This window comes from Dermochelys coriacea, chromosome 2 (genome assembly GCF_009764565.3).
Source record: "Dermochelys coriacea isolate rDerCor1 chromosome 2, rDerCor1.pri.v4, whole genome shotgun sequence".
Classification (NCBI taxonomy): domain Eukaryota; kingdom Metazoa; phylum Chordata; order Testudines; family Dermochelyidae; genus Dermochelys; species Dermochelys coriacea.
Window position 1 is genome coordinate 46,806,985 of NC_050069.1, and position 15,799 is coordinate 46,822,783.

General features: G+C 40.9%; 1 protein-coding gene across 2 annotated transcripts in view; it reads right to left on the reverse strand.

The window, feature by feature from the left end:
• The window catches only part of NECAB1 (N-terminal EF-hand calcium binding protein 1), a 152,612-nt gene that overhangs the window by 134,033 nt on the left and 2,780 nt on the right, over positions 1-15,799 (reverse strand). For both annotated transcript variants that reach the window (XM_038392593.1, XM_038392594.2), the window contains exon 2: positions 10,028-10,052. In XM_038392593.1, the coding sequence (XP_038248521.1) occupies positions 10,028-10,052 (25 nt within the window). The remainder of the gene's footprint in view (positions 1-10,027; positions 10,053-15,799) is intronic.

Genomic DNA, 15,799 nt, shown 5'->3' on the forward strand with positions numbered 1-15,799 from the left:
CCCCCATCCTTGCTGTTTCCTGTCCTTTCAGACTCCCAACAGCCAGTGCTCCCAATTCTAATAATTACAAGCAACATCTAAACACCACAACTGGTGAAGTTTTAACTGCTACTTTAGTTCAGGCCTCAGGACTCATACCAGGCCTCTAATACCAGGGCTTATATCTCAGGCTCTCTTCCTACTACACATACCATCTATCCCTCTCCTTACTGGCTGTCCCCTACTATGATGACCTGCTGCTATTCCTTCCATGATAACTTTCTTGAGATTATTTCCATCTGTACACCTGATGTGACCAAAGCACATAAATTTGCACTTGTTGCTTTCTGACAGCAGGATGTGTTTCTCTTCAATAATATTTCTAACATAACCATTCCATCTTCTTTTCTATCCAGGAGATATGCAACAGTTTTCCCCAGCACCACATCTCATAAGCTTCAATTTTCTTCTTGACAGCAGCATTAATTTCCCTTGATTCACATCCAAAAGTCACTAAGGACAAAATTAAGTTTTCTTCAATCAAACCGTCAGACATTTTCAGATGACACAATTTTTCCAAACTTCTGTAGGTATAGGCATGTAGGTATACATCTTGCCGGGCATGAGTAAACTTGCCTATAGTTTGATTTGTGTCCAGGTTAAACTGTAAACAAGAGAGTGTGACAGACTGTGCTGGAGATGGTGTTTTCGGGCTAGTTGAGATAAGTGGGAACACCCTGAACTGATAACCTTGAAATGTGGATAAGGTGAAGACATAAGTGATTAATTCCTTACACAATCTTCAAAGCGATTGGTTCTTATACGATCCATATGATGTCCAAACCAATTAAATTCAAGAAGCATAGATGTTAGTACCTAGTAGTGTGTGACATGATTTGGAATTATGCTACCACACTGTATCTAAACACCCGTGGCCTGGCCAGTGTGGGGTAGAGCTGGTCCATGTCTAGTAAAGGAACCTGAATGATAAGCTGGAATCGAATCAAGTTTGAATCCCAGAGAACTGGATGGAGTGTTCTTCAAAAGTGGATGAGATGTTCTGGATAAGCCAAGTGCAAAAGGTTTCGGAAGAAATTCCAACAAGGCCATGGCTGAATGAGCCATTCCTAATCTTCTTCCAATTTCTATGGAACACCCTCTTTTATTGAATATGTATGATCCCAAATAATTAAATTAATCTACTGCCTCTGTGGCTGGACCATTAATTGTGATGTCTGCTTGCATCTTGTTTTTGTTAATTGTGTCAACATACATGCATTACATTTTCACCTCATTCAGCGATAAGCCATATTCTTCACTGGCTGTTTTTACAAACTACAACATTTCTTGAATTGCTTCTGTGGTGGTAGCAAAAAGCATCATGTCCTCAGCATATGTGAGGTCAGTTAAGGGGTGTCTACCAGTGGAAATCCCAGCAACTTCCATTTTGTCAAAATCTTGCAGGGCAAGCCTCATAATAAATGTGACCAACAGCAGGGGCAGTGAGTGATTTCCACTGGGCAGGGTGTGACACAAGGGTTTATTCTATCCTCAAGCCTTTTCAACATATACACAGAATTTAGGGCCTAAGGGACCATTATGATCATAAGATCTGACCCCCTGTATGCCACAGGTCATAGAACTTCACCAAGTGATTCCTGCATTTAGAACCCAGTATTAAAGTCAGGAATTTGCAATGCTCTCAGTTTTGAGTGCTTCAAAAACATTTGACTTGTAAATCGTATCACCATAACTAAGATTTAGTGAAAGCCACAGCCCCACAGAAGTTTTGCATGTAAAAATCAGTGTTTAACGTGCAAATGAGCTGTCAATCAAAAAAATCTTTAAACATGGAAATGGAATTCAGATCTCTGGAGAATGGAACTTGTTACCAGATAGTTGACTGATCTTAACAATGATACTGAATGCATCCGATGAAGTGAGCTGTAGCTCACAAAAGCTTATGCTCAAATAAATTTGTTAGTCTCTAAGGTGCCACAAGTACTCTTTTTCTTTTTGCTAATTCAGACTAACACGGCTGCTACTCTGAAACGTGTCAATTCTATCATTGTTAAGTTCATTTATTCTATGTAAATTGTGTGACATATGAATTATGAATGAAAACTCAGTGTATGCATTATGAGTCAATCATGAAGAGGTGCTGAGCAGCTGCAACTCCCATTGGAGCCTGAGGGAGCTGTCGGTTCTCAGTCACTCTCTGAATTTTGCCTTATATTAAAATTATCCTGAGTCCTTTGGGCAGTACACTTGTGATGAACCATTGTTTGTATTGTGTTGGAATTGGGGTGAAACCAGTCCATATGACTGACTTCATTGGAGCCAGGATTTTGCCCACTGTACTAATGTTTAAGGTAATGCTGTACACAGGAGAGCATATGAAATTATCAAACCAGATATGATGACAGTGATGCTATTTTAAGACTATTTAACAGTCTTTATAATGCACATAAAGCCCACATGACTGTGACAACTGTGTCATAAAAAGATTGGGATGTGTAGAATGAAAACGTATCAATGTGAAAACAGTAACGATTTCTGAAGGTGACTAATCAGAATGTAAGTTTTATCAAAATTCCAGTTAAGTTACTTGCTGAAAGAGAATATTTTTCAAACAGCTCAGAGCTTGCAGCAATTTAAAAAAATAAATTAGACAACGAGCTAGACTAAGAGTCAGGAGAGAGAGAGAGAGTGCATTATAATATTTTATATTGGATCTGCAGGTTTTTTCCACTGGGCACTTGGTATTCAGACCATGCTCTCTTGATCCTTTGTTTTGGTCTATGCAGTTGTTTTTTATTTTTTCTTCATTTAGTTGCAGTCATTCTTCGTCACATGCTGAGTTGTGTTCCTGTCTGTTCACAAATAGAGAATTCTACATTTAACTTGTATCTCGTAGGTCTGCCTATTGCAGCTCTTTGTTTTTATTAGATCATTGATCAGAGCTGGCCTTAATATTATTGGGTAAGGTTGTGAAAATAAATTTGGGACCCAACCTCAAATGTAACCAGATCCTGGCCATTATTGTGATTGCAGCAAGGTGGTTTTGGGCTTATGCCAAAACTTAACTGAATCATTTCATATAAAAGTGAGTGGGAGAATCTTTGTACTAATACCAACCTCTTGTTGCAGGAGAAGTGGAGCACATGTAGTTTGTTCTGGAGTCCATACATGGTTCCCAACATCTACAAGTTTATCAAGCTTCAATTTCCAAAGAAGCTGGGGGCAAGAGGGGGTCCTGCTAGGTTCCCAGTCATTGTAGGGTTCAGTATGATGGCTGGGGAACTTCAGCATGTTCTTCAGGATTTACAAACTTATTAATTATTGCAATGAATGTCCAGTGAGGTTGATATTTTACTCATGGGAAAACTAATGCACAAAGGGTAAGTGACTTTACCAAGGCCGCAGAGAGTCGGTGTCAGAATGGGGAATTAAAGTCTCTTGCTATAGAGCTGTGCATGTAGTCGACTAGACCAGATTATCCCTCAGGCCACTGGGCTGCTCTCAATTGTAACCAGAGTTCACAATGGGAGAGGATTCAGAGTAGCAGCCGTGTTAGTCTGTATTCGCAAAAAGAAAAGGAGTACCGGTGGCACCTTAGAGACTAACAAATTTATTAGAGCATAAGCTTTCGTGAGCTACAGCTCACTTCAGGATGTGGATTAAATGCAGACAGCCACCAGGGAGGTAGCTTGCAGAGTCCTTTGTGCCATCACTGACAGTTCAGCTAGCACTACCACTCTGTTTTGAATGGGTCTGGAGCCAAGTAACTGGTTATTCAAGTCCCACAAAGCCCAGCCTCAGATGCCTTTAGGAGTGGACTAGATTAGTGACAATTTCAACCTTAGCCATTAGTTGTGTTTTCAAGGCTATCTCCACACAGACCAGGGCTGGAGGCTTTTAAAAGGCTGAGAGTATGCTTTGCATGTAGAGGTCCCCCCAAAAGGAAGAGAGCATGTGCAGGCCTAAAAAAGTGCTCCTCTCATTACAAAGCAGGTAGCCTGCAAAGAGCTGAGCCAACGTATTGGTGGTGTTCAGGCCAAGCTCTCCCACCCGCTGAGAGAGGAAAGCAGAAACTAGCGAGTTCCTCTCTTGTTCTCTGAGCGATAGCTGTGAAAGGTCTGAGAATGCTAAAGGGGAAAAGGGCAGTCAGGAGAGAGGAGGTCCCTCCTCACACTCAGTTGCAGAGAGGTGGAGAGAGAGTAGAAGCACATCAGGATGCAGATGCTGTGCAACCAGGGGTGAAAATAAAATGCAGATTTTACTGGTACGGGGCCGCTCTGCCCCCCCCCCCCGAAAGGGGCGAGGCCTCGGGCGGAAGGGGCGGGGGTGGGGGTCAGCATCCCCCAGCCAGTCTGTCTGGGCTCCCTGGCCTCACTGCCCATGGCTCCAGCGGCGATTTAAAGGGCCCGGGGCTCTGGCCGGCGCAGCTGTGATAGCGGCAGAGGCAGTTGGAGCCCTGGGTCCTTTTAAATCGTGGCCCCGGGGTAGCTACTTCTTTTGCCCCCCCCCCGTCAGCGGCCACTTTAAAGTCAGCTGTATGGGCCGGTCCTGGCAGCTACCTTTTACCGGTATGCTGTACTGGCCCGTACCCCCTTACTTTCACCCCTGTGTGCAGCATCAGGGCACTGCCCTGTGATTATTGTGTGGCACTTTGTGACTCCATTTAATGGTGAAGCAGCTCTCCAGCAATTCAAGGATGAGTGTCACTGTTCTGAGATCAAGAGGTCTGGTCTCAACACCCTTAGCTCTTTCTTTCTGTATTAACACAGACTGTTTGCTAGTGGATTGGTGGGGAAATAGGGAGTACGTCTGAATGTCGCAAAAAGAAAAGGAGTACTTGTGGCACCTTAGAGACTAACAAATTTATTAGAGCATAAGCTTTCGTGAGCTACAGCTCACTTCATCGGATGCATCCGATGAAGTGAGCTGTAGCTCACGAAAGCTTATGCTCTAATAAATTTGTTAGTCTCTAAGGTGCCACAAGTACTCCTTTTCTTTTTGCGAATACAGACTAACACGGCTGCTACTCTGAAACCGTCTGAATGTCCACTCTTATGCAAACAGGGAAGAAGTATAGCACGATTTTTATTGTGCTATATGGCCCCAGTGACCAGCAACTAGTACAGTGCACACTTGATTGTGGCCAACTGACCACATGCTGCTGATGCAAGACCCTAGTTCCATAGTTCAGCCCTGTGTCCTTCAAACCATGTCAGAAGGTGAGTGAAGGGATTAGTGCAGACAGTAATGGAATCATGTAGTTCCAGTGCAGCCAGCATGCATGGCACACACTGTTGGCTGCGGGGAGAAGGAGTGAAGATTGATTTTCGGGAGAGATGGAGAAAGCCAAAGTTTTGGTGGTCCCCACCCAGTATGCTTTTGTTTCCCCTACAGGGGAGGGGGGACGACAAAAATTGCTGTTTCACAGGAAATTCCGCAAATCTAAAAATAAAAATTCTGTTTGAGAATGGGGAGGGGAGGGGGGAGGAAATTGAAATTTGCTATAAAATGAAATCCTGAAAAAATTAATTGCAAGTTGATTGAAAGTTTCATTTTGATTTAGACTTTTTAAAAAATTGATATAATATAATGTAAAATAAAAAGATAAAACAAAGTTTGTTTTGAAACAGAAAATCAAAACATTCCTTTCCCAAAAAAGTTTAGACTGAACATTTTGACCATATAAAAATGATTGTTTGCAATTTTTTTCTTTCAAAATGAATTTCCATCATAATGTTTAGCTTTCAATGAATTGGTGTCTGTCGGAAAATTTCCAACCAGCTATACTCCTCCTCCTTTCCCTTAAATCACTGGCATTTCTTACTTACATGTTGTGCTCCCTCTGAGTAAGAGAATCAGGCACATGTGAGATTGCCAGGTATTAAAACGGTGTTGATCTAATCTATACTTTGCATTTATGGAGCGCACCATCAGTTATCATCAGCCCATTTTGGTATGAAAATGTAAACTACAAATATAGCTTAGTCACCTGATCTTGTTGAGAGTATGGATAATTGGTTAGAACTGGAAGAAATCAACAAAAGAGTTCAAAATTATGCAGTGGTATGTATGTCTGAAGTGGTAAAGAGGCCTGTCGAACCTGGCTACTTTAGCAAAAGAAACACATCCCAGCTGAATGAAAGGTTAGAAAATACTCATGAAATTTACTCTTCTTCATATAGGAATATGACTATTTGATGGTGCAGTTTATAATTTAGAGCCATATTTAATGATCCTAAGGGTAATATAGCCATTGTAGCATTTGTGAGTGGTGATAATTATGTTCTTATTTAACAGCAAGATTTCCATTTTGATCTCTTTGATCTCTCATTTCATTTTGTTTTTAGAAGAAGTCATGTATTGTCCTTTGGGGTATTCCATATTATCTATGTCTAGATTACAACATTTTATACCAAGGAGTTGTGCTATTTCAAAATCTATTGAGTAGTTACCTAGCACGAGTAAATACTACCGTTCTGTGAACAAAATCCAGTCTTTAGTTTTGGGAGCTGTATTAGGGCGGCTTGTGGGGTAAGGTGGAACAGAGCAATGACAGCGACAGCCATGCATTCTGCACAATACACACTTTGGAGTTGCATGGCAGGATAGCTTGGAGTAAGCTAGCACAATGTGCTGCCAAACTCGTTTTAGTTCTCATTTGATCAGAAGCAGCACATGTCTCTGGCTAGCTCATTCGACTGACTACATCATAGGGGCTAGCAGGAGAGCAAGACATATCTCCAATCTGGTGGCGTGGGAAGTGGACCAGTGCACTGGCTGAGTGTTCCACCTACTCTTCTCTTGAATTCTAGAGGGAGATTATGTCCTGCTGCTTTGCTAGGGACAGGGAAGGGAAGATGTTCCTTGTGCCTTCTTGCTTCCCAGAAAGCTAGTTCAGGACAGGGCAGGCTCTAGCCTGTAGTGAAGAAGTCAGTTCCCCAAATTGGTCATGGGTGATACCTGGTTCATGAAATATCCTAGATGAATTCTTGATGCATTTCCCATCTGATTGAGACTGGAATGTTCTCTCTCTTTGGGTTTAAACATTGACCTTTCATTAATAGTATTTTTAGTATTTTACATTCAATTGGGACACTTGCATTTGAAATACCTAGATTAGTTTTCCTACTACTAGTTGAGCTGTAACTAATAAGGTTGCTTAATATCTAACAGACATATATTTCTTTAGTGTTAGGATACAGTTCTGATATTTTAATTTCTCACTGAAGGTAATGTAAAAGATTGCTATGATTACCTTAAGCACTACCTTAACAATATGTGCAAGAACTTACATACATTACTGCAACAAACATGATATGCTAATATAACAGTAAATCAATATTTGGTTTCCCACCATACTGAACAGATGTCATTTACAATGCAAAGCACCCAGTTCACAAAAGAATATTTTGAAACATTTGCCGACAACAGCTTAAACATGCTATATATATGTGGCCAGCCTTCTAATATCTGACTTCCTCAAACAGAGGTTATCTCATGGCAAACACATCTCTTAGAAACACATCTGATCACTTTTAGAGTACATCTACATTTGAGCAGGATAGTATAAATTCCAGCTTGCATACACTTACATGAGCTAATTCCATTTGAGCTAGCATGCTAAAAATAGCAGTGTAATTGGAGTAACGTGGGTGAAGGCATAGGCTAGCTGGCTGAGTATGAAGCTGGGAGTCCAGGCAGTTACATACTTGGGCAGCTAGCCCAAGCTGCTGCCCACGCAGCCCAGGCTAGCTCAAATGGAATTAGCTCAGATAAGTGTATGCAAGCTGGGACCTACACTAACCAGCTCAAATGTAGACATACCCATAATGTGGCATGAGCGTTTACTCTGCTAAATCACAAAAGAATGGAAGTATGTTAGGTTTGTTGGTATTCAGGAGTTGAGCAAACATTGACACAAGTACAGTTTCAGTTTCTGATTTGTTGAGTGATGTTAATACAACTAACCTGGTTGAATTATCACCTTAGAATCAGGGTGTTCTTTCCCATGAGTTTCTCCTTGCTCTAGTGAGATCAAGGGTTGTGAATTTCAAAGACAAATTGCCTTTAGGCTGACATGCCATTGGACTATGCTGAGCTAATCAGGTTTGTCACTGACTGGGGATTACTTCCCCCCTATTTGAATTAACAGAGTATGGTCAATGAATTAAGGGGGCAATGCTATTCTCTCACTGTGGGAGTGGAGGGTCTTGGCTGTCATAGAACCATCTGGTTCCACTGTGTGTTGGGGTTGGGGGGTATGGTTCCAAAGGACAGGAGACAGATCCTCAGCTGGTGTAAATGGTCACAGCTCCACTGATGACAATGGTGCTCTGACAATTTATAGCAGATGGATACATGGCAGATGTTTTCATCCTATATGGTCCACAAGCAGCAGATCTCCATTAAACTGAGCTCTACAAATTGAAAAACAGTGAGAGCTGTTGTATTGGAATATAGCATTTACAAAGACCTTCATACTCCCCTCCCAGTCCTTAAATGTACCAAGATACTATCTGCAAGGTTTATTTTTATCTATCTTAGGTACTTACATGGTCCCCATTACCACATGTATTTATCCTCACAACATCCCTGAGAGGTAGGGAAGTGCTATTAGCCTCATTTTACAGATGGAAAACTGAGGCACAGAGCTACTAAAAGCAGGGGATTGGACTAGATGACCTCTCGAGGTCCCTTCCAGTCCTACAATTCTGTGACTTACCCCAGCCATGCAGGAATTCTGTGATGGAAAAAGGAGCTGAACTTGGGTTAAGACTGGAGCCTGATCCCGCAACAATTATAATTGTATTTACAAGCACACTGGTTTCCCTTGTGATGGTCCTCATAATGCAGTGGGACTGCATGTGTGTGTCAGGGCTTCCAGTATTTCATTCTAAACTTAGGTTTCAGAGTAGCAGCCGTGTTAGTCTGTATTCGCAAAAAGAAAAGGAGTACTTGTGGCACCTTAGAGACTAACAAATTTATTAGAGCATAAGCTTTCGTGAGCTACAGCTCACTTCATCGGATGCATCCGATGAAGTGAGCTGTAGCTCACGAAAGCTTATGCTCTAATAAATTTGTTAGTCTCTAAGGTGCCACAAGTACTCCTTTTCTTTATTCTAAACTTACTGTATTTTACATAATGGAAAATCATCAGTCCATGCTAATGTACCAAGAAGGTTTTGTATGACTATGAATTACACATAAATTACATTCAGGGCATTCATCCTGCCTTCTAACATGTGGACAGACAAACAAATATCTGAAAAATGTGGGAGGAAAGCAAATTTGACTTGAGGAAATATATTTAAGTATTTTAATATAGTAGAAATGGAACTATTAGTAATATTTAAATGGCATTTGTAAACACAGTTACTAATAATACATATGCATACAATGAACAAAGATGCTAGTAGAATGCCTAAGCCAAATTTTGCCTTTGAGTGCATGTGCACTTAATTCATTGAGCCAAATACTGCAGTCTTTACTCAAGCAAAACTATTGACATCAATGGGAGTTTACCCTGAGAAAGCAAAATTTGGCCCAATAGATTCTGTGTGCACATAGCCAAAGGTAGCATGTGTCCCCACATGCACAGACAGTTCTTCTTAATAAGAATCTGCCTGCTGTATGTAAAAGAACAATTGGTAATTAGCTTATAAAATTAATTGGTATTCAAAATGGCAACCAGTTTTATCGCCTGAATGTAGCTGCTACACTCTAAGGCCTGCAATAAGATCCACCTGGACAGACCCTTGCACCTGTGTATAGTTCCATCGACTGCAATGGGACTCCATGCAAGCACAAGGATCAGCCCATACAGATCCAATTGTCAGATCAGGACAGAAAATCATAAGCATCAAACATCATGTGTCTGACTTCTAGAGTGACAACTACTATACTAATAAAAGCTGGTTTTCATTTGAATGTGTTTAGTGCAGCCTAGTTTATCAAGCATTAAAACACAGGTTTGGGTATGATAGATTTTTCTGAAGAGAAAAAAAGAGTCAGAAGTGACTGATCTTACCATTTTTGTCTGCTCTTCTCAATATCTAAAGAGAAAAAGAGAGAAAGGAATCACTTTCTGTATACAGGTTTCAGAGTAGCAGCCGTGTTAGTCTGTATTCGCAAAAAGAAAAGGAGTACTTGTGGCACCTTAGAGACTAACAAATTTATTTGAGCATAAGCTTTCGTGAGCTACAGCTCACTTCATCAAATGCATCTGATGAAGTGAGCTGTAGCTCACGAAAGCTTATGCTCAAATAAACTTCTGTATACACTGTATGACATGCAGATTTTAAACAATGAGCATTTGCTTTTTTTTTATTCCATCATGATATTTTCACAATGCGGTAGCAAGAGAAGCCCCAAGTTTGCTTTTGTCCCTCTCTCACAGTGAGCTTTCTTTAACTCCAGTGCTGTGCACTCATAAAACCAGGGCCATAGTAATTATTTGTGTTTGTTTATATATATATATAATATTGCTGACAAGCACTGTGCATATCTACAGAGTTATACATATATATCACTGCAGTTACACAAAGCACTTGTCAGCAATTAAAATGTCTAAACCTGAAAGGGAAAATAAAATCTCTGCTCTGAAGGGGTTATAATCTCATCCACAAACAAACTTGCATTGAAATAACTCAATTGGTTTTCATTTGTGATTGCAGTGCAAGTCTGTATGTGAACACTCATTTCCGAATACAAGTATCCTATGTCAATTTAACTTGATTTGGTACCCGTAAACTAAAAAGCACCCAGACTTGCACCAGAATTTCTAGAAGTGTGAATTAAAAAACAATTTAATTATTTTGATGCAAGTTTCTTTGTAGACCAGTCCTAAAGGTACAAGGGGTGGTACAAACAATGGACAGAGTGTGGATATTAGAGTGCAGTCAATCCAGGACCCCTGGGTTGTTAAATGATTTAAAGGAGCAGAGAGAGACTGTGTAATGGAATATTAAACTGTATTATACTATTCAGCCACTAGGTGACATTGTGTAAAATACCTCATTTAGAACAACCCCAGCCATAACTGACAGAGCATTAAAGGATCTAATAGTGAACATGTCTGGTATGTATAGGCAACCTCTGTAGCGAGTCCATATCTGGTACAGAAGAACATGACATGGTGTCAGGAGTAAACTAAGAACCGAAACAGAAAGAAAACAGCAACAAAGGTTGCAGACAAAAGAAACAGCAACAAAAGTTGCAGGATCTCATCAACATGCCATTCGTCATTGCCTGAGAAAATTTTGCTTTGATAAACCTTCAGAATGAACAGACTGGAAATAAGATTTTGCGTTATTAACAAGCTACACAAAGAAACTGGAGATACACAGGTATTATCTTTAATATATGGTATGGGGAAGCAGGCACAGCATATTTTAAAATCATTTGACTTTACTGAATACAGTCACAAAAATGACTATGAAAGGGTTCTGGCTATGTTTGATGAATACTTTATACCTCAGAGAAATGTGGTTTATGAAAGAGCATGTTTTCATCAGAGAATTCAATTTCATCAGAGAACCAGGGAAAAATGTTGAATGTTTTAGAAGAGCTCTGCATGTATTGGATAAAAATTGTGATTTGGGGGAATGGAAAACATGAAAATATCAGACAAGCTGGTTATTGGGTTAACAGATAAAAATCTTTCACAACAGCTACAACTGAAGAGAGTTAGCCCTAACCACAGCTATACAGATAGCAAAACAGTCAGAATTAGTTAAACAACAGAATAAAAGGCAGGAGCAACCTGAAAAACCTGAGCCTAGCTTAGAAGCTATAAACGGACATATTAGAGTTTAAGTCATTATCATAAAACCCCTGAGGCAGGGAGAGAGAATTCCCAGGCTAAGATGGACAAATTCCAGCCTACATGCATAAGGTGTGGAAAAAGTCATATCTCAAGATATGATGCACATCCAGACAGAGGTGCACTGTGTAATATATGGACAGTTTGCAGCTCTTTGCTGCACCAAATCAATAAAGGAGTTAACTCATATTACAGACAGACAATCAGGAGTCAATGTTTCTGGCATCTGTCACTTGTGATGACACAGAGCCAGCCTGGAGAGTGAAATTGAATATTTTTGGCAGGACTACTGACTTTTAAATTGACTCAGGAGCTGAGGTCATACTCATATCAGAAAGGGCTTACAATCACCTTCAACCCCTTTCAGAAACAAAGTTACTTGACACAGCTCTGACTACCCCTGAAGGTATTCTGAAGTGCAAGTCAACTTCACCACCAGAACAACTTACAAAGAGAAAAGCTATGCATTTGGAGTGTATGTGACCAAAGACCAGAAACCTTCTCAGCCACAGAATAGCACTCATGATGGGCCTAGAGAGAAAGGAGGACGAACTCAGTGGAGGATTTGATGATATAACTTTTGAAAGGAGATCCTGTACAAATAAACGTAAGAGACAACCCTGGATCATACAATGTATGAACACCTCAACCAGAGAGATCTTGGAAGAGACTTGCTGCAGATTTAGGTGAATTCAGAAGACATCATTACCTGGTTGTCATGGACTATTTTTCCTGATATATAGAAATAATGAACTTGAAAGACATAACATGATGCAGTGGTATCGAGAAACTGAAGTGCACTTTTGCTCACTTTGATATTCCAGAACAACAAGTGATGGACAGGGGACCACAGTTCACTGCAGCAGAATTTAAGTCATTCTGAACAAAATATGTTTTTGATTGTATTACTTGGAGCTCTCAAGCAAACAGAGAGGCTGAGAGAGCTCTACAGACAGCCAAGAAAATCTTATAGCAGGAAGATCCATTCCTTGCTCTTCTAAACTACAGATCAATACTAAAAGCAGCTACTGAATATAGTCCAGCACAGCTCCTGATGGGAAGACAACTCAGAACAACTGAATGAATGACAAGGATGAATACATCTGGGGTGTACAAGCAAGCGCTGCAGTCAGTCCATGTCTGGTACAGAAGAACTTGACAGGATCCTTCGGGAATGCGGCTGGGAAGCTGTTGCAAACATAAGAGACTGTGAATAAAGACAAAGGGTTAAGACTGGGCAAGGGAGCCAAAGGGAGCACTCCGCAGAGAACCTTTAGTGGCGCAAAGGGATCAGACTGGGTTCAGGAGGCAGTGAGATCAGATATGTGGGAGCAAGTTTGTGCATTGCTTTGAAAGTGGGAGGAAGCTTGAACTGGCTGTATGAAAAGGGAAAAAAACGAGTGCAGAGATGTAAGAATGGGGAAAGCAAGGTCAGGAAAATGTCAGAGGAAGATGCTGTTGCCAGCTGTGTTCTGGATGGACTAAAGTGGGGAGAGAGGTCAGGAAGACGGAGACTAGGCAGGAATTAAATAAAGAAAAATACATTTCAAAAGGGAGCTGCTACCATGGTTTGTTGTGGGGAGAAGAAATACAAAATTGAAAAGTGCAGAGTGTAACTACTTTGTTTCATGACTTTTACTAAGAGATCTAAATTCTTATCTACAGATGGTAGAGGCCTGAATTTACCCCACACTGCAAAGAGTGCATGTCCCAGAAGCTGTCTAAATAATCAGGATGAAATGTTGGACTCATCATTCAAAGCCTGATTTGGGGACCTAGATGGAAGATAAACAGATGGATTCTTCCGGCCCTCCTGCCATCTTGAAGGAAGAACACAACTAACGTGAACATCTGGGATGAAATATAGTCTGTTTGTGGCCCTCCCCACACCCGCCCCATGCATAATTTTGTGCCAGTGGCTCTGTGCTATGCTCAGCATTCTCCCCTGCCCCCAGCCAGCCCACTCACAAGTCTGTTTCTGAGTATCTTGGAGAATGCCACTCTGGAGCAGTGCTCCTTGATGCATGGGTGTTGGGAATCCTCCCTCCATAGGATGCCTCCGCCCCAGCACAGCGGTTTTTATTGCCATTTAAGGCCTTGTACCCACCCAAAGGCCGGCCAAGATAGAAACTTGTTCCTATTGGGATCCGAGGCAACCAGTCAGATAACCGCTGAGCATTATTAACAGGTTGCCACAACACAGAAATGGAAAGCTTCTTCTGAACAGAAGTTTCTATGGAAATATGTAGGCACACAGAATGGGCAACATTTTCCAAATGGGCGTGAGTACTTATGATAAGTCAAGGCGAGAGGTTTGCTTTCTAAGCTAGTTAGAACACAGCAGATCAGTAACAGTGCAGCTAAGAAGCTAGCTAGGATTAGTTTAAATAAATCACCTATAGTAGCATTACTTTATAGTCTTTATTAGAGATTGGACTAACTGAAAACCCAAGACCCAATCACCCCTGAAATTTGAGCGTCCTAATCCTCTGTGTGATTGCTTTGCCTGACTGTATGTTGTTTGACCTGGGAATAAAGCTTAAAAAAATAAGACACAGATCCAGATCCAGGACTCCCTTCATAAACTCAGATCTGAACTTTGGGATGTTCAAAATCTAGATTCAGGTCCATTCTGAACTAAATTTAGTGGCTTTAATTAATCTCTGGTTAGTACCTCTGAACAAAGGGGACTTTGCAACTCAGCTCCCAATAGCACGATTGGGCTGCTCAGTTTCTGATTTTTTTTTTTTTAACAATTCTCTGGAAACACTTTACTAACACCCAATTGTAAAGTCTGAAGATCTTAAGCTTGAGAAAGTACCACTGAAAAGCAAAAATGCAGGAGGACAAAGGACCATCTGGAGCCTCGTCAGAACAGTTTTACACTCGGTAATGTTCTTTTAATAGCTAAAATACAACACAAGGGTCCTAGCTGATATTGTGGGGTTTTTTTTTCATTTGGCAGTATTAGCTTTTCTTCTGTGCTTTCACATGGAGCAAACATCAAAATGTTTCTCCATTTTGCCTGCTTCCTTGTTTGTGCACCAACAACAGCAATGTCTGTAAGAATGTGCATTATACTGGAATTTGTAGCTGTTAGTTAATATCAGTTGTAGAGACAGCAAGAGAGCTCACAGTTGTTTTGATTCCTTTTTTAATGCCAAAGGACAGAGAGAGAGAGAGAGAGAGAGCGACAGAGAGAGAGCGCAATAGAGAGAGTTGTGGATTTAAAAAATTGATATGTTGAGATCTAGAGCTAATTACTAGGGCTGGCTATGCAAGATTCTACCTGATTAAAAGAGGATAGCATGTAGCCCCCAAAGGGGAGGCAAATCCATAGTGGCAAGTGCAGAAATTCTGCTCCTTGAAGAAAAGGTGCATGGATTGCATTGCCTGCTGGGAGAGCCTGGGTAAGCATGGCTAATGGGTGGAATAATGAGAAAATAAGTGGGATGTATCCAACACAGAGCAAGTGGCACAACCTAGATAAATAGACCACACAACTTATTTGTGCCCTGAGCAATAATGACGTATGCACAATATCACCATCTGGGTGGTACAGCTACCACATGAACCAGAGACATCCAAGTCACTAGCAGTTGGTGCAATGTCCCATTATCAGCCTCCATGCAAGTGATTATATTTCAATCAGCATTACATTAAAGTATTGGAGGCACCCGAAGGCAGGCAGAAGAAGATTGGGAGCCCAACTATCATTTACTTACCTTCCTCATTAGGGTGTTGTGAACAGGAGAAACTTTAACTTTGTATAGCTGTTTGAAGATGAAAGTGCTATATAAATGTTAAGCATCATTATTGGGATGTTACCAGTAGGCAGCAGTCAGTTAAAAGAGAACACAGCTCAATCTACCCCAGCATCAACATACAGGAACATGACGCTTGGCTGGATATATGATTACTTTTATTGGAATTGCAGCCACATAGATATAGGGAGAATTCAGAAATCTATTACGGCAT